Genomic DNA, 26,012 nt, shown 5'->3' with positions numbered 1-26,012 from the left:
TCAGCCACTGGGGACTCCTTATGTTCCCATAAATGCAATATTAGTATAGCATAAGAGTGGAAATTGCCTGTAAGTGTTCAAGCTGATTTTGTAGTTACACAGGGGAAGTGAGCCAGAGCTGGGGTGCACAGCTTTACAAATGGCCTGTTACTGAGAAACCAGGCTCCCCGATTCCACATGTGCCTGTCATACATTATATTTACCATGTTCCAAGTTGTGCCCCTCAGAACCGAGTTCATGTGGTCTCATCCCACTGAATTAAAATATCGAGGGGATGCTTATTACAAGGACTTGAGAAAATTTATTGTTCTAAGAGAAGAAGGCTCCAACTGGCCTCCTGTCAGTACTGTTGTGAGGAATAGACTTTCTCCAGAAAGCATTCCCATACCTTTCTGTTATGGATTGAATTGTGCCCCTCAACTCCCTAAATTCATATGTTGAAGCCCTAATCCCCAGGACCTGAGAATGTGACTTTATTTGGAAACAGGGTCTTTGTAAAGGTAATTAAGTTAAAATCAGGTCATAAGAGTGAGTCCTAGTCCAATAGGACTGATATCCTTCTAAAAAGGGGATATTTGAACACAGAAACACACAGATCAAGGGAAGATGCTATGAGGAAACACAGAGAGAAAGATGGCCAGCTATATGCCGAGGAACGCCTGAGACTACCAAAAGCTAGGACAGCTGCCTGGAGTGGATCCTCCCATAGCATTTTCAGAGGAAGCATAACCCTGCAGAGACTTTGATCTTGGGCTTCTGACCTCCAGAACTGAGGCAATAAATGTTTGTTATTTCAGGCACTCGGCTTTTTGTACTTTGTTACAGTAGCCCTAGCAAACTTACACATTTTCCATGCTTTAAAAAAAATTTTTGTGTACTCTCAGAGCATTCTGTCTGTACCTCTAGAAGAATTTATCACATTTTATTGAGTTTTAACCTTTTCTAATTGTTTTTGAATAGGTAATACATACATACGGAAAAAAAAAATCCCCAGAGTATGCAATAGCATAGAACAGAGTGGAAACTGAGTCCTCAGCTAGTTCTATACAGCACCCCAACCCCATTCCCCACCAGGTACCTTTTCTAGAGGCAAACACTGTTCTGTATATCTTATATGGTTACTTTCATGATCATCCCGAGTTTGGTTCCCTATTTCCTCTCATTGACCATAGGTCCTATAGGGGGAGGGATCTTGCTTCCTTCTGTGCAGTCTCAGCTTTCAATAAATCCGAGTGTAATGAACTGTTCATCAGCTAAGTTCAGGCAGGTTGATGCATGAAATTTAAGCTGGATTTAAGGTTCTGATTTCTGTTAATATTCAAACACTCCTGTTATTTAGTCATTTACACATTTAGGGTGAAGCAGGATGTGAGTGATGGTTTTGTTTGCAGGGGGGGGGGCAGAGTGGAAATATGGTGAGGAACCTTGGTGTTGATGGGGAGAGTGAGCGGAAAGAATTTCACTGAAGAGGAAATGAAAACTTGGTTGGTCTGACTTCCCCTTTGTTGTTCTTAGTGGTTCCCAGTAATTGACTTTGAATAGAAGTAACCCAGCTCCTGTTTAATATGAGAGTCTAACATCCTGGGTAAGAGCTTGGATTTGGGGACCAGGCTCTTATCTTTGTAATACTAGTTCTACCACTAGTTAGTTCTATTAACATTGAATCAATGATTTCACCTTTCTGTAACCGAGTCCTTCATCTGAGAAATGTAGAAAACAGTAGTATCTCATTTTTATCATTACTGTAAGGATGAAATGAGTTAAAGCTCTCATAGAACCATGCCTGACAATTAGTAAGGGCGGTGTTAGATTTATTATTAAGTCACCCGTAAGTGGTCCCATTGTAGGTTTGTTAATTTATTAGTTAGGATACTTTTTGGCTGCAAGTAGCAGAAAGCCAAGCAAAAAGGAGCTTAAACAATAAAGACATTTATGATCTTTTATAACTGGAAGTCCTAAGGGAGCTTTTAGGGTTGATAATTCAGTGGCTCGTTGACAGCACCAAGCATCATTATCTTCTGTCTTTGGAATACCAGTGTTTGAGGGATAGGCATCCTTAGCATGTTGGCTTTTGACCCAGTCTTGTCTTCTCAGAGTCACAAAATGTCTAGTACTGTTCCAGGAGTCACACACAGACAAGATAACAGTCAGAGATATTGTCAGAAAAGGGACTACCTCTCTCCCCACCATGTGTCCCTTTTAAGAAAAACCAAAGAGCTTTCCTAGAAGTTGCCAGAAGTTTTCTCATGTTTCATTGTCCAGAATTATATCACGTGTCCAATCACTGGGGTGTGAAATGAAAATCTCATGATCATGGGCTGGGATTTTCTTTCTGGAAGGATGTGACTGATCACTCAGGTTAGACTACAGAAAATCAGGGATTTGTCAGCCTGGAATTAAGGCAATAGGATGGCAACAACTGTCTCCACCACAGTTAGTTTGCCTTTTAATTTCTGAATGGAGTTGCTGAAATTTCAGTTTGTTTGCTTATTTGTTTGTTTATTCCCACAAACTATTGTTGTTTTGTTTTATTTTAATGTGTTTCTACAGCCTTAGTTAATTTTTCATGGAAAATCATACTATTTGCCATTCTCTCTCTCTCTCTCTCTCTCTCTCTCTGTGTGTGTGTGTATGTGTGTGTGTGTGTGTGTGTGTGTGTGTAGGAGAGAGACAGTGTGGTTTTGGGGTTTTTTTTGTATTTTTTTGAGATATATTTTGTTTATTTTTTACTAATTCGGAAGCAAATGCAGGTAAAATCACACAGTAGGAGGTTAGCACTATTCGAAGCACAGTAACTGCAGTAAATCTGGCAATCCTCCACAAGTTTCTCTGAGGCCAGCCCACTTTCTGGGCTCCAGTCACTGCTGAGACCGTTTGTTTCTGTGAGAGCTTATCTTTCTCCGTCAATTCCTCCAAAGGGCCTGACATTCAACCTCCTTTACCTGTTGGTCACTCTCCCTGGGTGATCTCATCAGTGTTCATGGTCTCAGCTCCTGCTAACAGGCTGATTCCCAAATCTCATTGTCCCCCCTCAGATCCCTCTTCTGAGCCTCACACACATATATTTGACTTCTTGATGACAGTTTCTAGTTGGCTGTCCTACAAGAACCTCAGATGAGTTTAAAGCGGAACGTATTTCCCTCTAAATTGACATAACCATCAAGCAAGAAGAGGACTCAGCCCTGCCCATAGAGTCACTGTGCAGAAGCACCAGTGCACCTGGTCTTGCCTCTGATGGTATGTTTCTGACCTGTTTACTTTCTCTGGGTTCTGCTTTGCCAATGTAACTAACTTTTTCATTAACTATTTTCATTTGCCACCCTCCTTATCTGCTTTCTCATCCTCAAGTAAGCAGTGTCCCTTTGGACAATGCCTGACAGACTGTGTCCTAATGAGCATGCTCTTTATCACAGTCAGGGCTCCCCGCTGGCCCTCAGTCCCTCAGTGAGCCCTCATGGTCACTCTGGCCAGATGTGCCTTAGTTTGGACCAGGGCCAACCCCTTTCCCTGTCTTGGTCATGATGGGGTAAAAGTTTGTTATCATCTCTTAACTCTTCAGAATGGAGAGATGTCCTATCAAATGGGATAAGGGAGCTGGACACCTTGCTATTGGGATGAAGTAAATTCAATAAAAAAAATTTAAATGCTGTATAATTGTGACTTTTCACTAATTTAGAGTGCCTAACTATGAACTGGGATTGAAGAAAACCACCTCTACCTCATGCAACCTTAAAAAGCAAATCTTAACAAAACTGGAGAGCAAGGCAAGAAGACTCAGAGAAGGGAGGGCCCATGCCCTCTTCACCAAGCTGAGACCAGATACCTGGCATGGAGCCCCATCTAGGAAATGCCCCAAGTTCTTCAACTGAAGAAGTGGGAGTCACATTTCCTCACTGGACCCAAGGGCATAGTGACAGGATGGAACCTTGTGTCTAGAAGGAACTGGCCTTCCTGTGACAGGCCCAATTAAGCCACCAGCTGTGATCAATTATCCAAAAGACCAATCAGGTGCAGGCAGCTGGGTAGTGTGGGGGCTGGACTGGGATCTTCCAGAAAGCTAGCAGACTCTCAGCTATCTAAACTTCAGTTCAATTTGTATTTATGGAGCCCCTCTTAAAACTCAGATGGATCTTATTGACGCTCCTGCGTCTAAGGAGTTTGGGGATACTGTAAGGAGGTAGCAAAGGTTAAGTTTTGCCCTCTGACAAGTTGTGCAGAGGCTCATTGAAGAACATTTTGTATACCTGTCTCATGTCTATTTTGTGCAGGGTGGGGAAAGGGTCCCTATGCCCAAGGGACCAGTGTCTATTGTACTTTCTCCTCACTGAGGAGAAAAATCTTCTCTTAGGAAAGGACCTCAAATTCCTCTACATTGGGGTGTCACTGACTGGTGATATATTTTACTTATATTTATGAGATCATTTTAGGGAGATATAGCCTTGAGCTTTGCACTGGTTTTCAAACTATGTTTCTCAAGATCCTCTAAATTCCATAGAATTTCTACAGAGCCTGGATTAAGGGGCAAGGTATGCTGCAATTGGCCTTTGTATAATATTGCCTTCCAGGTATTTAAAAAAAATTGTTTTTAAAATGTTTAACCTAAAGAATTAAAGGCTTAATTTGGATAACAATTGGACAGATATTTTGGAGGGATAAGACACTTTCTTGAAGCTTTGAAATTCCAGCACATACTTGTTACTCATTCCATGAGACCCTAAGTTCATAGTTAAGGCTATATGTAGAGAAAGATATTAATCTGATTTCAAAGAAACCATTAATATCAACTAAGATCTTGTACTAGGAAGTCCAAACACAGACTTCTGTAGTTCCTCCTTCATGAAAGCTCTAGAGAAAATCTGGAATGCCTCAATCAAATATTTAAGGAAGTAAAACTAGATGCCCAACTGTGCTAAGAGTTTGAGCTGAATTGTTTATATAATTGAAACGGCCCTTTTCTAGGTAATGAATACTGTTTCTTAGCACTGTCTTGATTTTAGGAAGCAGAAAAACACCATTACTGCTTCATGCTGTTGGAGAATCTGTACATTGGAACCTATTCATGTTTCATGTCCTACCTAGTGGACAATGTTCATCATTCACCACTGAAAGCTGAAAACAATTGTCTCTTAAAATCCAATTTTACCATTATGTGGTTAATTACTTTTGTCACTAGGAAGCAAATAAGAAGTAAAAAATTCAGCATCTTGTAATTATTTCTATTCTCTGTCCCAGTTACCATGCTAGATAAGGGATATAAAGTAAAGTGAGACAAAAGCCCTGCACTCAAGTGGCTCGTAGTCTAATGGAAGAGAAGGCTCCTAATGTAAAACTAAGAAAACTGCAAGTGACTACACAAGGTGGCAAGGGCTAAATAAGAAATGAAAGCCTGGGGTAGGTTTTTGAGATGAGATAGTGAAGAGAAGGGGGCTATTATTGAGAAAAAGAGCATTAAGCAACATAAATGAAAAGGAACTTGTATCTTAGATATATCCTGGTAAAATTCCAGAACATGAGAGTGAAACAAAGATCCCAAAATTTTCCAGAGGGAAAAAAAATAAAAGAAAAGAAAGGCAACTAGAAAGTCCAGGAAAAAATAAATGATACATAAGAAAGCCGTAGTGTAAACATGAAGCAAATAAATGTAGCAAGATTTTATGTCACTGAATGCTGGGAGCTTTCTCCTTTAGGTGTGTGGAACTATATCTTCCTCTGTATAGTCACATTGCTTGGGACTATGGTGAATAATGTTTACGTGATCATAATATTTTTAGCCTTGTTTATTGTTGTGACAGTTATAATGAGCTAGGTTATGTGACAAATGACCCAAGTCTCAGTTGTTTCCAACTATAAAAGTTGATTTCTTTCTCACATTAAATGTTCATCGCAGATAGCTGAGGCTCAGATATACACTATCTTCATTTTGGGACCCAGACTATGTCTGGAACATTGTCAATCTCAAGGCAGAGAGCAAAGAGACAGGTGGTCTCTTAATACTCTGCCTAGGAATGACATTCATTATTTTCACTCACATTTTATTAGCCAAAGCTACTCCTAAGCTCCACACAAGGGGTGTCTATAGTCTTCCCATAGGGAGAGGCACATAGGCATGGAAACAAAAACATCTGGTGACTAGAACACAGACTCCCACAGGCCACCTTCCTGGTATTCAGTTATTCAGTATTCTCCTTTTCCCACATGCTGAACACACTTACCCCTTCTCTGAGAGAGACAACCAGAAGTCCCAAACAGTGCCTTGGACTTTACCTTTACTTCTAAGGTAAAGGCAGAGATCTCTAGGTAATGTGAGGTAATCTGTATATGAGGTCTGGATGCAGCTCTTCTTGATCCAAAGCTGCAGAACAAAAAGGAGAAGCTATCTACCCGTCACATACTCAATGTGCAGTGGTAGAACAGGGCGAGTGTGTGCATAATAAGTCCTCTCATGGGAGACACGTGAATGTCACAGTCTCTGCAAATTCCAAAACCCCCCTGGGAAGATGTTGTCCGAGAGAGGGAAGTATTCCTTGGTTAGGTCTTGATTTCACTCCCTGGGAATAGCTTCTCAGGCATTTTTCTCCTTAGCCCTTGGCCCTATCCTTTGGGAAGTCTTTCTTCACTATTCTCTTTCACAATTCTCAAGAAAGAATTGTAGAACATGATTTCCTTGGAGGCTGGAGAAATTTCTCCCCCTGCTTCCAGCTCAAGCAGGAAGGATGGGGAAAAACGCAGAGGTTGTTTTAAGTATTGAACAATCTCTTTCAATCTAGGCTATTGATTCTCCAGTGGTACAATGTTTTCAACTTTTAAATTCTTATATATTTGATTCTTGCCAATGAATTCCTATCCTGTTTTGAAATATGCCTCTATAAATCTTTACTTGCTAGTACCTTGTATCTATCAGATTTCCTTAGGAGACCCACACCCTTAATCTCTTCTCCTTGAACCATTTTGACTGATGGAAAGGATTTACTGGATGCAATCTTAATAGGTTAAAATTGCCCATCGCATGACATAAAGCAATCCTTTGATTTGGTCCTTGACATGAGGTTAAGTTTCAGTAGGACTTTGTTGTTCAAAGATATTCTTTTTCTGTGGTTTATTGATTAGAAATAAGAGCCAGTTGTATCTTTCAAACCATGAAAATCCCCAAGTTTCTGGATGTTATCTAGCTCTTTTTATTTTTTTCTGCTTCTAAGCTGACCAATTCTTTTTAAGGTTATTTCTGGTCAAATGCATCTACTACCAACCAACTAAAGCTGCTAATGTACTGTTGGCCCACATCTTCTCCTAAAGCTACAGGCTCATTAAGGATATGGATGACCATCCTTCTACCTCCAATAACAATTTTCCTGCTTTCCACTAATGAGTCCTGGAGCCAGTGCAACTTTTGTTGTTATTGTTATTACAATAGCACCTGTTCTGTGCAAATTAATAAGTTTTGTTTCAGTCAGGGTGAGCTAGGTTATGCTGAGGTAACAAATGGCTCTAAAATACCATGGTTTACAACAGCCACAAAGGTCTGTTTCTTTTAGTACATGTCTGTTGTGGGGTGGCTATAGGTCTGCTTCATGTCACTTTTACTTTAAAACAAATACTGGTGAAGCCATCACTGGTGGAACGTTTATGATCTCATGGAAGAGGGAAAAGAGACAGTGGCCCATGTGTTAGCACTTAAAACTTCTTTCTGGAAATGGCACATATCACCTCCACCCACTTTGGCCAAAGCAAGTAATATGACTATTTCTGAGTTGGACAGGCAGGAATATAAACACTTTTTTCCACAGAGAGGGGTACCACAATATTTAATCATCAGTAATATAACTTACCACAATTACTCTTAAGTTTAGAGTCAACAAGTAGACCAGGCACAGAAGATAATCATAGTTATACCCTATAAAATGGAAGTGCTGAAAAGCTTAACCACATGAAAAGAACATAGCTGACAAAAGTAAGGAGGTAGAAGTGTGTGCAATTTAGCTTCTTAACCAGATGTCCTGTCTCATATCTCTGGCTCAGCAGGCTTTATCCTGTATTCATGGTGATTATATAATTTATCATCTGAATGAGGATACTTTTGAGAGTTAAAGACAGTGCTGTTAATAATTACATTAGGAAAACAGGTTAAAAACAGAGACCATCCTGTGCAAATAAGGATGTATGATTCCCTGCCTACCTGAGCTATCTGCTCAGCTCCAGGTCCCAATTACAGACTTTGCTGGAACAGTATGAATTCTCAGTTGTAGAAAAAAATGCTCTATGTGTCAATCATAATTTGGCAGCACGTAAGTGAAGAGTTGCCAGTGCAATCTTTTTTGCCAAGACACATGGTAGAATCCACTTTATTTTTTTGACGTTTGTTGCTAGTACCTAAATATCATCACCCGCTATTCTAATTTTCCTTCTGGTTTTTATGACTGGAAATCTAAAATTGTGGAAGAATGAACTGGAAATGTCATGTGTCTGAATGAGGGCTTTGATCAAGAGAATCACGTGTCCCATTATGCCAGAGAAGCTTTTATTCATTCAACAGGTATTTATTAAGCATATTTTACATGCCGACACTTTACAACACACTTGGACTACAGTGATGATGACCTTACTCATGAGGAGTGACTCCAAACTCCTGATGCATGAGCTCCAGGTAAATTTTACATGTCTGTGACTTTTCTCCCTAATGATATTGTCGACTTCTTGTGGGCACAGCCCATCCCTCATAGAACCTGCTCTGTATTTCTTACAGAACCTGCCATAGTGAGTAGAAGAAGCTTTTCAGAATATTTTTCCTAGAAGATAGGGTCACATTCTATTTCTTTTGGAACATAGCAGGTACTCAATTGTTGTTAACTGAATGAATATTTATTGTGTAACTTGTTTAAGTTCCATTCCCTTGGTAAAAAAAAACCAAACAAACAAACAAACAAAAAAACCTCAGTTCCCCACCCAAGAAGAAATAATCAACTGCTTAAGGAAGTCCAGTTTAGTTTTTTTCAGAAGTACTTTCACCAGAGAAGTCAGGAGCTAACCTGAATTCCTCTCATGAGGCAATGCTGTCTTGCACTTCTAAAAATTAGTGACTTTGCAACAGAGGCCAAGGGGAAGATATTTTTTTCCTCTAAGGCATATTTAGCACAGCCTTATTAGAAATGAGGCTTATTGTGGAAATTTCCTTTAGTCTTTGGAGATGTGGTCAGGAATCCATTATGACAGAGTTGTGCAGTATTTATGAAATTGTCAACTCGAGGAACACATCTGCTCATTTTTTTTTTCACTCTGAAATTACTTCACTTAACAGAGGGGCCCGAATTTGGCTGTTCCGTCATAATTTAAATGGCTTGCTCCTCATTAGTGTTGTCAGCATTTATTTAATAAAATAAAATCAGAATAGCATTTAATTTAATTTTAATAGGATAGTTAATGTATGTTAACTAAATATCAATTGATTATTAAAGTGGAGAGTGCTGAGGTGTAACAAATATGTGAGATATAAATCTTGTTGCTGTGCCATTAACTCGGAATTACATAAGCAATAAATGTCTAATTAGATTTTTAGTAGTGATGAGTTGTAAGCATTTATTGAGATTCAATAAGATCGATGTTATAGACTTGTGCTAAGGACCACAGCTTAATTAACTACTTCATTCCTGTTTTCACCAGACATCACCATTTTTTTATTTTAGAGGGTGCTAACTAGAGGAGGAGTAGTGGAAGGAGGGAGGCGATCCAAGTGCGGCACCTTAGATAGCTCCAGACTGGTCAACGGGAATACAGAGGTGACCATTCTTTGATGAGCTTGGATTCCAGGACTTTGGGTAATGGAATCACTGGTTTTTAAGGTCCTTTTCTTGAAGACAAGTTCAGAGATTCAGCATGATATGGCAATATAGTCAGACCACCTGAGTAGCATAAGGTAAAATGTAGGTCCAGAATCAATCCCATCTTAGATGGGGGAAGAATAGAGATGCAATGTGATTTTTAGAAGTCCTTGCTTTCCAAAAAAAAAAAAAATCTATCCTACTTCTCTCTCACACTGTCTGAAAATCACCATGCAATTATTCCTTTGGGTGCAAGGTGTTATTATTCTTTGATTACTCTTTGATTGCCAGAAAGCCTGGAAACATAGGCTATTATATAAAATAAATAGATAATTGTCATAAACAGACATGACATGGTCCATGACATTACATGATATGCTCACTGTGTTGACCCTTGTTGCAAATGCATATCTCAGTGCACTGTGAAATATCTCAAGAAGCATGGTCTATTACTGCAGCATTTCCATCAATCTCTGTATGAGCATATGTGGTGTTTTGTCTCATTCATATCACTAACCTACACTGGATAACCTGTTTCTTTAGAGTGCCCCCAAAGAAGTCACCAAGTAGGGTCAATTTGTAAGAAAGTAATGTATCTGTGTCGCCAGGTTTTATGGTCACTCTGTATTTTAATCTAGTATTAGACAGCTCTCTACTACCATTTGGAAAATTAATCAAATTATTTACTTGGCATAATGTCATGGAGAGACTTTGGCTTTGGAAAGTCTTTGGAAATTCAGACACTCCTGAATTTGAGGCATGTGTTCTGATCCTATCCAGATGAGCTTCTGCAAGTTGCTTAACCTCTCTGGGCATAATAATCCCATAGTGTTATTGGGAGGATTAAATGAGTTAATGCATAACAAGTGCCCAGCACAAAGTCTTCTACATTGTCTAAACAAAATAGATGTTACTACCCTTTGTTCTTCCCTTTCTCTACCTCTTATCTTATTTCACTGCCTTTAATGCACTAATATTACCTCCTCTCCTTTCTTTGGGGATGGGGAGGATATAATGCTATTTCTGAGAGTAGTGTAAGGCTTAGTGCTCCAGAAACCAGAGGCAGGAAGTGAAGAAAATTTCCATGATTTCCACAAAATCATGGAAAGAGAAGGGGGCAGAATACTAGGAACATAATTCTTTGTCCACATGTTGCCATGGACCATTCCTGGCCTAGCTTAGCCTCCCAAGGGACCCCAGCTATAGAGGTTCCAGGTACCACATTGCTCTGAGGTTAAGTATATCTCCAAAAGGCTGCATTCTCTAACAGAGCTTCCCCTAGGTCAAGGCCACTGCCTGCAATTATGTGTTCTTGGGCTGGACAGCGCTGAAAAAGAGACATCAGAACCTGCCAAAAGGTAGGCATTGGTTTCTAGGTTTACTTAGTTGCTTGTGCATAATTGATTTATTCATTCATTAAGTTATTCATTTATAACATCTCTTGGAATGTTGCAGGTAAGCCCTTGGAAGCTTCCCTTGTTTCAGACCCTGTGTTAATCTCTGGATAGAGAGGTGATACACAGAGGCTCACAGTTCCATGTGCCTGCATTGCCTTCTCTTTGTACTTAGGAAACCTGTGTCTATTACAATAGGAACTTTCTGAAGGAAAGAATCATTCAAATTCTCACCGGCTAAGTCAAACTTAGTGAATAAGAAACTTGACTATTTTCCTAGAAAAATAGGTATCAGAAACTCTGGGCATATATTTGATGTTTTCCCCCTATTTATTTTTCTCTTTGTTAATGAGACTTGGGTACAGCAATTTAACTATGGGAAAAGGTCTGATTGTCAAGTCTCTTTTCTCTAGTTAGTTGGTTTCTTCTGCTGGTTATATATAATCTCTACCAAAAGTTGAGCAGGAGAAAAATAAATTGTATTTTGTTCCTTCTATCAACGGTAAACATTTTTCTAAGTTTCCTACTATGGACTCAAGGTTCTTTTAAATTCTACAGAGGATATAAAGAGACATAGGATATAGTCTCTGTGTTCATGGAGTCTTCTCAGGCTAGTGAAAGAAAAAAAATTAATTTATATGAAAAGATAAAAACCAATGATGTACTAAGTTTTGTGGTTGTAGCTAATATGAGGCCAATGTTGTACAGAAGCACAATGCACTGGGTTCTCCAGGTAAAATATTGAAGGAAGGAAAAGTAGGAGGAAATAACTAAATTCTAGGAGCATCATATTCTTTTAAAAAAAATCATTCAAACAAGTCTCTGAGACAGGCATTAGACCTATTTAATCTAGGTAAAACCAGGACACAGAAAGGATCTAGTCATATTTCTTAACCTCCCTATAATCATATAGCAATTAAGTATCAAAGCCTGACTTTGATTCTGAGACAATTTGGTTTCAGAGCCTTCTCCCATAAAGCACACTGGGACGCCAAATGGGACTTGAACCAGTTTTTGACAGGTGGGGAGAGTTTGTGTCAGTGTGATGGGAAGAGGGCAAACATTTCAAGAGGGACTGGCCATTTGGAGAACAGTGAAGAGGCTGATGTGACTAAAGTGGACTGGGGATAGTGGGAGAAAACATTTTATTTTAAACATGGATTATAATAATCAATAAAGATCTACAGAGAGAGTGACTCATCCAGAATTATAGTGGGAAATCCTAATATATTTCTTCCAGAAGCTAATAGATCAAGCAGACAAAAGAAAACTAGTAAAAGTATAGAAGATTTGCACCACATAACTTAAAAGCTTATGCTAATGGTAAATATGGAACCTTGTACCCAATAGACTGAGAATGCATTTTTTAAAGAAAGATTTTATTGGGGAATTGGAGAAGGGGAACAGTGTGGGGGTATAGGGGAAAGGGAACAGACAAGTTGTCCCTCAATCTTCGTTGTGGAGGGCACAGCTAGCTCAGCTCCAAGTCCAGTTGCCACCCAGCCGCTCAGCTCAAGGTGCCGTGTTCAATCTTAGTTGCAGGTGGGCGTAGCCCACCATCCCATGCAGGAGTCAAACTGGCAACCTTGTTGTTAGGAGCACGTGCTCTCACCAGCTGAACCATCCTGCCACCTGTTGGCAGCTCAGCTCAGGCGCAGCTCACTGGCCCTTGTGGGAATTGAACAGGTGACCCTGTTGCTAGAGCTCATGCTCTTAACCAACTGAGCTACTTGGCCAGCCCAAGAATGCATTTTTTTTAAGTACCCATTGATATAATCTCATTTACTTATTTTTGCTTTCACTTCCCTTGCCTTTGAGGTCAAATTCATAAAATCCTTTTTGAACCTGAGGTCTATGTTTAGTATCTATGCTTTCTTCTATGCAATTTATTGTTTCAGTCTTAAATTTAGGTCTTTGATCCATTTTTAGTTAATTTTGGTAATATGGTGACAGATAGCAGTCTAGTTTCATTCTTTTGCATGTGGCTTTTCAATTTTCCCAGCACCATTTATTGAAGAGGCCTTCTTTTCTCCATTGTATTTTTTTTTTGGCTCCTTTGTTGAAAATTATCTGCTTATGGGCTTACTTCTGGGTTTTCAATTCTATTCCATTGGTCTGTGTGTCTGTTTTTTTTTCTGCCAATACCATGCTCTTTTGATTATTGTTACTTTGTAATACAAATTGAAGTCAAGGAGTATGATATCTCCAGAATTATTCATTTTTCTTAAGATTGCTTTGGCTATTCGGGATTTTTGTGATGCCATACAAATCTGATGATTTTTTGTTCTATTTCTTTAAAAACATGCCATTGGGATTTTGATGGATATTGCATTAAATTTGTATATTGCTTTGGGCACTATGGTCATTTTCACTATGTAGATCCTTCCAGTGCATCAACATAGAATATCTTTCCATTTATTTGTTTTCTTCAATTTCTTCTAATAGTGTCTTATAGTTTTCAGTGTATAGGTCCTTCACATTCTTTGTTAAGTTTATTACTAGGTATTTTATTCTTTTTGTTGCAATTGCAAAAGGATTTTTTTTCATTTATTTTTCATAAATTTCATTGTTAGTATATAGAAATGCAATGCATTTTTGTATGTTGATTTTGTATCCAGAAAACTAAAAAGCTTCTGCACAGCAAAAGAAACCATCAACAAAACAAGGAGGCAACAAACAGAATGGGAGATGATATTTGCAAACAACGACTCTGATAAGGAGATAATATCCAAAATATATAAAACAATAATTAAATTAGAAAACAACAATAAAAAGACAATTAAAAACAAGAGCAATTATCATAGCTCTAGGGGAGACACTTACCTCTAAAAAACTCAAGTATTTCAGAAGACAAATATGAAATTAAAAACTATTTAGCGCTGAATTAAAACAATAGTACTCCATTCAAAATGTAGCTAAAAGCAGTACTTAATTGAAAATGTGTAGTCCATAAATTCAATTCTATGTCAATAAAAAAGTGAATTGGATTTTTCATGAAACTTGAAAAATTACATTTTTCATTAGGAAGTCAGAACTTAATCAAGAATAGTCAATAGTTAAAACTGTTTTTCAAATAAGAACAGTTACTGATAAAAAATGCAGACTTGTGCTACCTAATATTCAGATTAGTTATAAAGCTATTGTAATTAAGGTAAGGTAGGTGGCGTTATGCATAAAGAGAAAAACAGATCATCAGAACAGAACAGAGCCTAGGAATGAAACGAAGCATACATGGGCCCAAGGTATATCAGAGAGGAGGAAAAAAAATCAGATAAATTTGAGAGATGGAATGAACTAATAAACAACAGTTGCATAGGAAAAATTGATTTTCAGATAAAAAAAGTAAAATTAGATCACTACATCACATCATACATAAAAACAATCTTCCAATAGATTAAAAACTATAATATGATAAAAACTTTAAAAGTATTAAAAGAAAATGTCAGAGAATATCTAATGATCTCAGGGTAGGAAACAATTTATCAAACAAGATAACAAACAAAAAGCTTAAATCAAAACAGAAAAGTATTAAATTTGATTGCTCAAATTTTTTGAAAGTCACAGTAAAGTTAAAACGTAAGTGACAAAGTAGAAGTAACAAAGGTACTATGTTTTAACATATACAAGTATTGACGGGATGTTTATGACAGATAAAAGATTGTTATCCAGAATGATCTATATTACATATAAATAAGAAAAAGCCAAAAAAAACTAAAACAAAATAATCAAAGAACCTGAATTGTTAGGTCTCAGAAGAGAAAATTTGAATAGCCAAAATAGAAAAAGAAAATAGCCCCCACACAAATGAGTGTAAGTAAAACTAGGAAAATCTGGGAATAAAATCAGTGGATGTATCAATGTCAATTTCCTGGGTATGACATTATATTACAGTTTTGCAAAATATTACCATGGAAAACTAGGCAAAACTAAGAATCCCTTCATATTATTCCTTACAACTGCAAATGAACCTACATTATCTCAATGAAAATTTCAATTAAAAATATGAAAAGATACCCTCACTAGTAATCAAAGAAATTCAATTTTAAACAATGAGATGCTCAGGAAATTTGTAAAGAATAAGAATTGTGATCATATGCAGTGTTGGAAAAGAAGTGGCTATGTAGAGAAAAGGAAAATTTTATATTTTACAGTTAGAAAATTGGTAAAAATTAAGAATTGTGATTATAACCAGTGTTGGCAAAGAAGTGACTATTTAGAGAAAAGGGAATTCTAGTATTTTGCTTGTGGGAGTTGTAATTTGGATAATAGTTTTGCAACAGCTCTTAAAATTGAAAGTGTGCATACTCAACAAGTTTACTTGTAGGTGTACATTCTGGACATGTTATTCTACATGTGCCCAGGGGGACATGTACAAGGATGTTATTGCAGTTGGTGATAATAAAAAATTGAACACAATTCAAATATCCATGAATAAAAAATGGATAAATAAATTGTGATATACAATGGAATATTAGACAACGATTCAAATGGATGAATTAGATTTTTAAGTATCAACATGGATAGCTCTTGAAGGCATAATGTTGGTTGAGAAAATCAAACTGCAGTGTCATACACACTGTGAAACAATTCATTGTTAGTGAAAAACATACAAAACCATATTCTATATTGTTTATGAAATCATATGAAACAATATATAAAATAATACTGTTTCAGTTTAGACTGGGGCTTCAAGTCAAAAGGCAAAAGTGCTCCCACATTTTAAAAAGATAAATACAGTAAAACCTTGGATTGCAAGTAACATGGTTTGTGAGTGTTCTGCAAGATGCACAAACATTTCTAATATATTTTAACTTGGTAAACGAGCGATGTCTTGCAATATGAGTAGTTTGTTTCCGGAACAAATTATGCTTGCAAACCAAATACATTTAAACACGGTAAATGAGTGATATCTTGCAATACGAGTAGTTTGTTTCCGGAACAAATTATGCTCGCAAACCAAGGTATTACTGTAAGTCATTTGAAGCATAGCTATGTGCTCTTTCATTGACCACAACTCCAGTCATTAAAAAAGGGTGGAGATGTCAAAAGAGATCATGGAAATTAGAGAGAGATTTGCTTTGAAATAAGCGTCCATGAGAGTCTCTCCTGCATTTATAATTTTGGGAAGAGTGAGGTGCACACTTTTATCTCAAGTCAAATGAGAAGGGCTTCCCTGAAACCATTCAGAGGTTGATGGTCTGCTGTTTGTTGAACACAGTGGGCTGGTATGAGGTGGAGCTTAATCAATGGAAGGTTAAGAGGATATGGCTGGGACTCAGCATTCTGAAAAGTCCAGTGAGGAACAGGGTGTACTGGGAATGGCCTAGACCACCAGAGTCAAGAATACGTATTTTCCCTGGACAAATGGGTCAAGAAGAAGAGCCTATCATTGATTGATTGATTGATTGATTGATTCATTCATTCATTCATTCATTCATTCAACAAATACTTAAGTGCCTGTTATGTTCCAAGCACTGTTTTAAGTATTTAAATCACTGGACAAATCAGCAATGATTCTTGTCCTCATGGGACTTATATTTTAGTTGTGAGAGACAGACAAATAAACAAAAAAAAGAATTGAATGATATAGTATAATAGAATGTGATTAAGTACCACAGGAAAAATAGAACACAGTAGTTGGAAATTTTAGGGTGAGGTGGGTGGATAGGGTGCAATTTTAAATATGGGCATCAGATTAGGCTTTACTGAGTAGATAAAATTTGGGTAAACTTGGAGGAGGTAAGAGAATCTTTCTCCAATATTCTGAGCAAAACCTATTTTAGGCAGAAAGACTAGCTAGTGAGAATGTCCTAGAAAGGAGTATGCATGGCAAGGGGCAGCAAGGGGCCAGAGCGTCTGGAGTGGAGTCAGATGGGGTGAGAAGAAGGAGATAAAGTCTGAGGCCAGAGAGGTAATGGGCTGGCCAGGCGGGGGAATCGCTGGGCAGATTGTGAAGGGCTATGCATGGAGGCTCTTAGGAGTTGTTGGCTTTTATTCTGAGTGAAAAGTGAAGCCCTGAGGGGCTTTGAGCAGAGGACCTGATGATCTGCTTGTGGTTGTTTTTTTTGTTCGTTTTTTGTTTTCCTTTTTTTTTTTTTTAATTAGTTTCAGGTGTACAAAACAATGTACTAGTTAGACATTTCACCCCTCACGAAGTGATAACCCCCTCCCCCAATCTATTGCCCCTCTGACATCGTATATATCTATTACAATTCCATTGACTCTATTCCCTATACTATACTCCATATCCTGTGAATATATATATGTTAAATTATAGTTCACATACAATATTATTCAGCTTCAGCTTCAGGTGTACAGTGCAGTGGTCAGGCCTCTACACCGTCCATGAAGCGGTCTCTCTAACAAGACATGAGTCCATCTGACACCCTACAAAATATTTACAATATTATTAATTATATTCCCTGAACTGTTTTTCATATCCCTGTGGCATTATTGTAGTTACCAATTTATGCTGTCTAATCCCTTCCCTTTCTCCCTCATCCCCACTGCCTTCCCATCTAGTGGTACATTTATACAATGGAGCATTACTCAGCTATAAGGAAGAATGAAATCTTACCAATTGTAATGATAGGGATGGATCTAGAGAACATTATCCTGAGTGAAATAAGTCAGCCAGAGGAAGACAAATACCATATGATCTCACTTGTATGTGGAATCTAAAGGGCTGAATAAATGAGCAAAGTAAACAGAAATAGTCTCAGAGAAATAGAGGAAAAATTGATAGTTCCTGCTTGTGTTTTAATTGGTCTCTCTGGCTGCCCCATTGAGAATAGACTGTTGAGTGACCAAGAGTAGAAGAAGGGAGGCTGGTTGGGAAGACTAATTGCTGTAATCCAGGGGGGAGATGATGGAGGTTAAGCCAGAGCAGCAGGAATGGAGATGGTGAGAAGTCAGATTCTGAGGGAAAAATCCACACACAAAAAATGTGTAAAAGTTACCTGAGGACAATTTAAAAACACTATTGAAAGACACAAAAGAACATTTTAACAAATGGAAAGCATAATATATCCTATGATGGGAAGAATCAACATTATACAGATGATAATTCTCAATTAATTAATTTAGAAATATAATGCAATCCCAATAAAATACTAAGTTTGTAAAGATATTTAAATTGGATTGATTCTAATGTCCAACGGAAAGATTGATAAATTTGACAACAAAATAAAAAATAAATGTCTTCATGGAAAAACACATCATAAATGACAAACTGGGGAAAAAAATCCCAACTGATATAATGAGCAATTTTGTTAATATACAAAGAGTTTCTACAAATAAAGAAGCAAGACAACAACTCAATAGAAAAATGGACAAAGAGAACGAATGAGCAGTTAAAAGGAAATATAGATGAATGCTAAACATATGAAATGATTCTCATCCTCACTCCAAATTTTTTTAAAAATAGTAAAACTACAATGCCATACAATTTTTCACCTATCAAATGGGAAAAGATCAAAAAGTTTGGTAACATGCTGTGGGCTGGAGTCTAGGAAACAGGCATGCTCATTGCAAAAAGTGTTAACTATTACTACTTTGAGGAGTAATTTGTAAATGCCTAGCAGTTAAAGTGCCTTTAATGCCCTTTGATCTCCAAATCCCACTTCCTGAGTTATCCTATAGATATGGATACCTTTATTGGAGTGAAGTAACTGTTATACAAGAGCATTCATTGTGGTACTGATTTTAATATCAAGAAATTAAAAACTGCTTAAATATCTGTAGGAAAGAACTGGGTAAAGAAGTACATTATAGCATGATGGGCAACATTATATAGCTGTCTAAAACAAGAAGGCAGTGATATGTACTGATATGGAAAGCCTCCAAGATATGTTAAGTGGGGGATAAAAAAGCAAAACAAATCAGTGTGCAAAACCTGCTAAAGTTTGTTAAACATATACATGTGTGCTGTACATTAAAGGAAATAGTGGTTACCTCTTAAAATAGGAATAGGGCAACTGGTGTAGAGAGACTTACTTTTACCACATGCACCTTCTGAATTTTATACCATGTGCTTGATTTACTGATTCAAAAATATAAGTGACTTTTAAAAAGTCAAATGTGTGAAAAGCACAGGCAAATTGATTAGAAAAGGTCAAGAAAATTAAAGTTTTAGAGGTATCTTCATGATTCTCTGAGACAAGTTCAGAAATGAAACTAGTTAACACGTAAGTAAGTGGAACTGTTTTTTGGATTCTTCTGAAAATTCACTTGAAATCCACCAGATGGCACAAGAAAATACAATGTGAGCAAATTTGGAAAGATTGGTACAGGTAACAAATCAAGGTTGGTGAGAAATTGGACTAACAAAAACAAAGGTTCACCCCAGACTGAGTCCCAGTGCATTCAAATTCCAGACGAGCCATGGTCCTCCGGAACGTGATCTTGTCACATGCCAGACAGGTGATGCTGGGGAATCACCAAGTAGTGTTGATGATCATAAATGTGGAATTATCTATATATGACAGCCTCTGCACGAACGGCTTATCGAACATTCCCTTCTTCAGTGTAGAGTTCTCTTTCCTTTTCTTTTCTTTTCTTTTCTTTTCTTTTTCTCCTTAATCCATACTCAATGCCTTATGAAAAGAGGTATTTGTTTCTTGGTAAGCCATATTTCTTTAATTAAAGGAGGAGGGTTGGGAGAGGTCTACTGGAAAAAGAGAAAACTCTGGTTTCACAATATGCACTATTTATGAGGGTGCTTTGCTGTTGAAACCTATTAGAGGCCAGCCAGGCTCAGTTTGCCTCTTGCCCTCCCAGGAGACAATTACTGTCCTGCATAACAATTTGAAGCAAATATCGGATGTGGTCGAAAGAACAGTTGTGGTCCTCTCTCCAGCAACCGTTTCTGCTTAGATTTCTTAATTGTTTCCACCACTTCCTCTCCTCGGCTTGTGGCCTTCTTCGGGATCCTGAGCTTTAATAAAAGCCTCCTATCCCCTCTGGAATTCACATGTGCAAGCAGGCACTTCCTGGACCCCAGAGATGCTACACCTTAGAGCAGTGCTTCCAGCTAGATTCGTCCAAGGTACTCACACCTGGGAATCTCTGCAATGCCACATCTTCTCCTTCATGACCAGCATGAGGAAGGCTCAATGGATCCCAGGTGCCCTCTTGCCTACCCCGTCTGCAGAGCTTTCACTCCCTCCATGCCTCGAGTCCATGCCTTTGTTTTTAGTACCTGATGAGAGAGTCTTTACCAGTTGCTTTCTCTCACCTTCTTTCAGGTGTGTTCAGGTGTGGTCTTCTGGGAGATTTTGCAAGGTAAAACAAGACCTCAAAGAAAGGAACTGGACAGGACGATTCTTTAATGGTTCAGCTTTCAGCATTGAAGAACCTAGGTAGGGAGATGTTTGAGAGACACTTAGGATAATTGACTATTTTTCTACCAAATTTTACCAATATTTTTCTCCTAGTCTACATACTGGATAATCCACTATTTTTTTTTTCTTTACTAAAATGAGAGACCAGCCCTACTATCAATATTGCCTCTGACCTGCAAGCAAGGTGCTGGAATGAAAGGTATTAGGGGCAGGCTGGTGTGTGAGACCAGGGATCAGCAGTCTAATCTCAGCACCTTGACCTCAGTGTAGAACAAACTACCCTGGGCCTTGTGCCCCCTCTCTACAATGGGGGTGACAATATCAGTCAAACCCACCTCAGAGGACAGTTGTGAAGAGGACTAAAATTAAATACTTTATTTAAAAGACGCTCAAGGTTGTAAATGTTAATATCCATGGAATAGCAAAACAGCAACTAAAACCATAGTAGAACTAACTTATATAGTGGGAGGTGTTGCTACAAAACTAAGGCCGTGATGGGAGCTATGAAACCTTTAGATTGAAGCTTCAGCGGAGGGCATGACCTGGGCAATGGGAAGTCACTATTGTTCCCTCTGACCTGGGCTGAATGCAAGGAAAGCTCGTTCCGCTAGAGGTAGCCTTGGCTGCCTTTTAGGCAGTTGAGGCCTTTTAGTTAAAATATCATGCAAAATGTTGATAGAGGTGTTACATCAGTGTTCCTTGCCAAAGAATACTTGTATTCAAACCAAAGTAAAATACTTGTATTTTCCTGAATGTGTTTTAAACAGCTTTGAGCATCTGCCAGTCCATACCCAGATTCTTTTTTTTTTTGTTCCCAATGGACTTTCAAAGGTAGTTGTTAACGAGTCTGGAATGGCACACATAGTTCTCTCCACACCACTTTTTCTCCCAGTATCACCATCTGTGTAAACAACCTCCCTATACTCTTCCAGTGTGTGGCAATATTTTATTTTATTTTATTTTTTCAGAGAGTACCCTCACCATTAGTGGTTCAGTCATATGCTATCTAACTTAGTTAAGCAGTGGTCTATAGAGTACAAAGAACTTTCACAGGTAAAATCATTAACCCATACAAAACACTCTGCAATATACATGTTTTCTCTCTTTTTACAGACGATGAAGCAGACTTAAAGGGATTTTCTGATTTGTTCAAAGTTGTAGTTTGTAAATTCAAAGGCAAAATTAGGACTTAGCCCTATATTTCATCCCTCCTTTAGCAACACCATATAAGAAGTCCCAACAGTCCCAGAAACACAGGAGTGTCATCGCACTGAATGGGAGAGATGACACTTGGCATCTGTCATGCAGCACTTAGCCATGATTAATTTGCTGCACTAGTGTTTCCAAAATGTATTGGAATGTACAGCCCCTAAGATAAAAAAAAAAATGCCTTCCCTGACCAAGTATGTTTGGAAAATGCTGTATATTATACCCTCAGCTGTCCCACAATGTGCATGTTAGAATTTTAAAGGCCTCAAGAAGTCTGTTTTACCTTGTTTGATCCCAAGCCTATTTGGACACAGACTTCTTTACATAACATCTATTAAAATCCTGCAGAATTAGGGTGCTATCCATGGAATATACTTTTGGGGAAGTGTACACAAATGATTTGAGGGAAGCTGAGAAAGTCAAAGAGGTAATCAAAGGGGATATAAACTAGTCAAGAAAACGTATGTGAGAAAAAATGTGTAGCTTAGTTAAAGGATATTCAGCTAGGAGCTGTGGACTTGGTGTCGTGCTTGTGTGTACCCTGCCTTCTATAGCTGCTTTTACTGTACTCATCCATGTTCTCGGCCTCAGCGCCCCATCTCTGAAATGAAGGGGTTTGCCTGGGATATCTCTAAAGTTGTTTCTGGCCCTAATGGTCAGTCATTTTTTTCCTAGAAGATCCTGAAACTAACTCTGTGAACATTTTTATTTCTAACTTTTTACTTTGATATAACTCGAAACTTATAGAAATACGTAAAAATGGTACGCAAGGAATTTCCATAGACTCTTTTCTCAGATTATCCATTGTTTACGTTTCCACCCATTCACTTTATTGTTCTCTCTCTCATATTCTTTTTTTCTGAGCCATTTGTGAGTAAATTGGAGATACCATGCCATTTTACCCTTAAATACTTTAGGATGAATTTTCTAAGAATTAAGACATGCTCTTACATATGCACAGCACTGTTATCAAAATCAGGTGCTTAACAATGATACAATGGTGTTATCTAATTCACAGTCAATAATCAAATCTCATCAATTCTCCCAATAATGTCCTTATAGCTACTCTTCCTCCCCCTCCCTGACTCTGCTAATCTTTTATATTGGGCAAGTTTAAGTCTATGTTGAAATCACTTATCCACCTAAAATGAAATACATGGATCATCCCATTTTCCCTTTCTTCTTGTTTTACCACTGGATAAAGGGGTGGAAAAAAAAAAAACAATGAAGAGAAGAGTGAAAACTGTTTGAAAAGTATTAAGCAAGAAACTTGGACCTTGACCTGTCTATTGACCTGTACAAGAACAAATGCTTCCATGTTACTTCTGTCCTTTACTGAAAGTCTTTGAGGTTTACAATGATGAAAACTTGTTCATGGTGAAAATCAGCACTTTCTGAGAAAAAATTTTAGTCATTCATTCCTTTATTTATTTTCACTGTGCACATATGTCTACTCAACTAGATTTTAAGTTCTTTTGTCAGTTTCAAGGCATGGCGAGAGATCTGATTGGCTAGAGAAAGTATGTAAGGAAAAAGTGAAAGATGTACTTGAAAAGGTAGGTTTGGTACAAACCTGGAATACTGACATACTTCACTTAGGATTTTATTCTTTTTTTTTCCCCCCTTAGAGAGAAAGATTACATCACATAATCTTCCCGCATAGTAGGGCAGTTCAAAGAGCATAGAGTTTGATGTCCTAGGGATCAAATTTTAGTTTAGTCACCTATTAGCTGAATATATTCTTTAACCTCTCTGGACCTCATTGATAAAATGCAGATGTTAATAATGCAGATTCAGATCTGGGATTCAATGAGCTGACAGGGTTAGCCCTTCCTCTCCCTACCTCTGCGTCTCTCATCTGCTCAAATACACTTCCACATTGAATGCTAAGTCCAACATCAACACACAAGGGTTTGCTGCTTACCTGAGGCCTACCATTTGGGGAGGAGATAGAGGAATAAGAATACTGTGATTCTTCAAACACTTTAATAATGGCAGTTTCGACATTGCAGACTGGAGTTGTATTGATGATTTCCCTCTTACTTATATTTGGTGGCCACTCTCTTTCCTCTTTTCCCCAGATTCCTTCAGTCTGATTGGAAACCTTAAACACAACAATCTGGGTTTCACAATAAAGGGTCCAACTGCAGGTGCTGAGGAAATGGAGCCAAGGGTCTCTCTTTCTCCTTGAGGAGACAGGCTGGGTCAGCTGCTCGGAGGAAGTTGGTTGGAAAATGTGTGCGCACATGCATGGTTTTTTGCTCCATCTTTTGGAAAATTTTTACTTTCCTCAGAGATCCATTTTGGAGGAAGGTTTTGGCTAAATCAGGTGTCTGTGGGAGACTATTCTTGTCTGGATCCAGAGCTGAGACTGGAGGCCAAAGGGAAGCACCATTTCAGGGGTCATCAAACATAACTGTGTCTTTGGCTCTGGAAAATTAATTCCAAAAGGTATGTGTAGCCACCATTCTCTTCCTTCTTTTAAAAAAGCAAATGGTGGACACACAGCCAGCAATAGCCAACAAATGCCAAATACATCCAAGTCCATCATCTCAGCACAGGTTAGCTGCTGTAAAGAGAAGCCAGCTGCCCTTGAGCCATTCTTTTGGCTATGGGTGGGTGGCAAAATAAAAAAGGGAGGGGAGTTAGGAACAAGATGAAACAAAAATGATGAATGGAAACCATTTTCTCTTCAGGGGCTCTCCAGGGAAGCAGTGGTTTCCCGGCACCACCCCCTTCTCCCTCAACCAGTTTAGACTTGCTTGACAAAATGACTGGCGTTTCCGTTCTCAGGTAGGCATACTCTAAGTAAGAAACTTGTTCATGCAATTGTGTTTTTATGGACTCGTGTGATACATCCAATGAATTGAGTTAATTCATTCTTTAACTTAACTGGCAAGATTTTATAGTTCACATCGAAAGCATGAATAACCATTTTGTTTCTTGAATGACTCCAGTTTAATGCCTCCTGATGTCAGTGTATTTTGCCCAGGGTAAAACTTGCTATATGAATTATTCACTGCTTGATGGAATGAATGGGGCCATGTTTGCCCACAGAATATTAGCTGTGGTTATCAGACACGATGGGACATAGCAGATGTGTACAAAGGACAATGAGTAATTTAGAATGTGGTTCCAGGACTCAGCCATTGCAGTTAAGATCTTTATAGAAAGCATAGCACCTTTATGTCTTGTGCCACACATCACGATGGCCTCCGTGAGCCAAGAAACTTGCCCTTTGGGAAAAAAAAAAAAGATCTAAATGTGGCTTTGCAGTGGGCACTTTTGTCTTTGGGTAAATCTTGGTTAGTGGAGGTTGGAAGGTGGTGGGGGATAGACATGCATTTAAGAAGAATTTAAAATAAATAAGGAAATTAGTAATTTTTATTATGGTTATTGCACCAATGTGAAATCAAATATTTTTGGTGAAGGAGAAACAACATATGCCTAATAATAAGAAACCTGAGCTTTGATTTTAGAGTGAATGTGATTTACACCCCTCTGTCTTAAGAGCTTTTGGGGTGAGTTATCTCCCTGGCTACAGTGCCCAACTTTGCCACTGAAATGGTTTAATAGCAACAATTTATAATCTCAAGAGACAGTTAATGTAACTTAGTGGGAGCTGATAAATGAACCATTGAGTTTACTTATACAAATAAGTAGGGCATTAATCTTGACTTTGGATTTCCCCATTGAGTTCTCTTTATAACCATTTGTGATATTGTAAGTGACAGGAAGAAATGATTGGCAAGTTTTAATAGTTGGCAAAAGTTTTCTAAATGTCATTAAACTTTAGAAACAAGACAAATAAGCTTTGAAATTATAGTACAGATTAAACTAGCTTCCATCCTTTCAGTGTTTACAGCTTTATGGTGGGTAACTTGTTAAGTTAGCACATGCATTGAGAAGCCACCCTGAGACAAAGTTGAGAATCCAGCTGGGTCCTGGGTCTCTGCAGCTGAGCTGGGTAACTGCAGCAGGGTCTTGCTGGCTCTGTTTCCTCACTATAAATTCACTGAAAAGAGTGTCTACCCCTAGTTCAAATAGCTTTGCTCAATAGATATAGTACTTGGCTGCAAGGTTCTCATCCCAATTGTGGATGGAGAGTTAATTCTCAAAGAAGGGAAATCAAGGCCTGGGAAGACACTGATGGTAGGCTGACTAATGCCCCCTGACAGACAACCACATCCTGATTCCTAGAACCTGTGAATATTACCTTGTATGGCAAAAGGGACTTCCAGATGTGATTGCATTAA

General features: G+C 38.2%; 1 protein-coding gene across 2 annotated transcripts in view; it reads left to right on the top strand.

Moving 5' to 3' along the window:
* The window catches only part of ZNF365 (zinc finger protein 365), a 216,769-nt gene that overhangs the window by 124,431 nt on the left and 66,326 nt on the right, over positions 1 to 26,012 (top strand). Inside the window, exon 4 of one of the 2 annotated variants that reach the window (XM_019638428.1) lies at positions 24,453 to 24,549. The exons of the other annotated variant lie outside the window; for it this stretch is intronic. Within the exon in view, the coding sequence (XP_019493973.1) occupies positions 24,453 to 24,512 (60 nt within the window). The 3' untranslated portion in view covers positions 24,513 to 24,549. The remainder of the gene's footprint in view (positions 1 to 24,452; positions 24,550 to 26,012) is intronic. 2 annotated transcript variants of the gene reach the window in all.

Source organism: Hipposideros armiger, unplaced genomic scaffold (genome assembly GCF_001890085.2).
Source record: "Hipposideros armiger isolate ML-2016 unplaced genomic scaffold, ASM189008v1 scaffold_39, whole genome shotgun sequence".
Classification (NCBI taxonomy): domain Eukaryota; kingdom Metazoa; phylum Chordata; class Mammalia; order Chiroptera; family Hipposideridae; genus Hipposideros; species Hipposideros armiger.
Note: the sequence above shows the minus strand (reverse complement) of the source record. Positions and strands in the feature narration are given on the sequence as shown.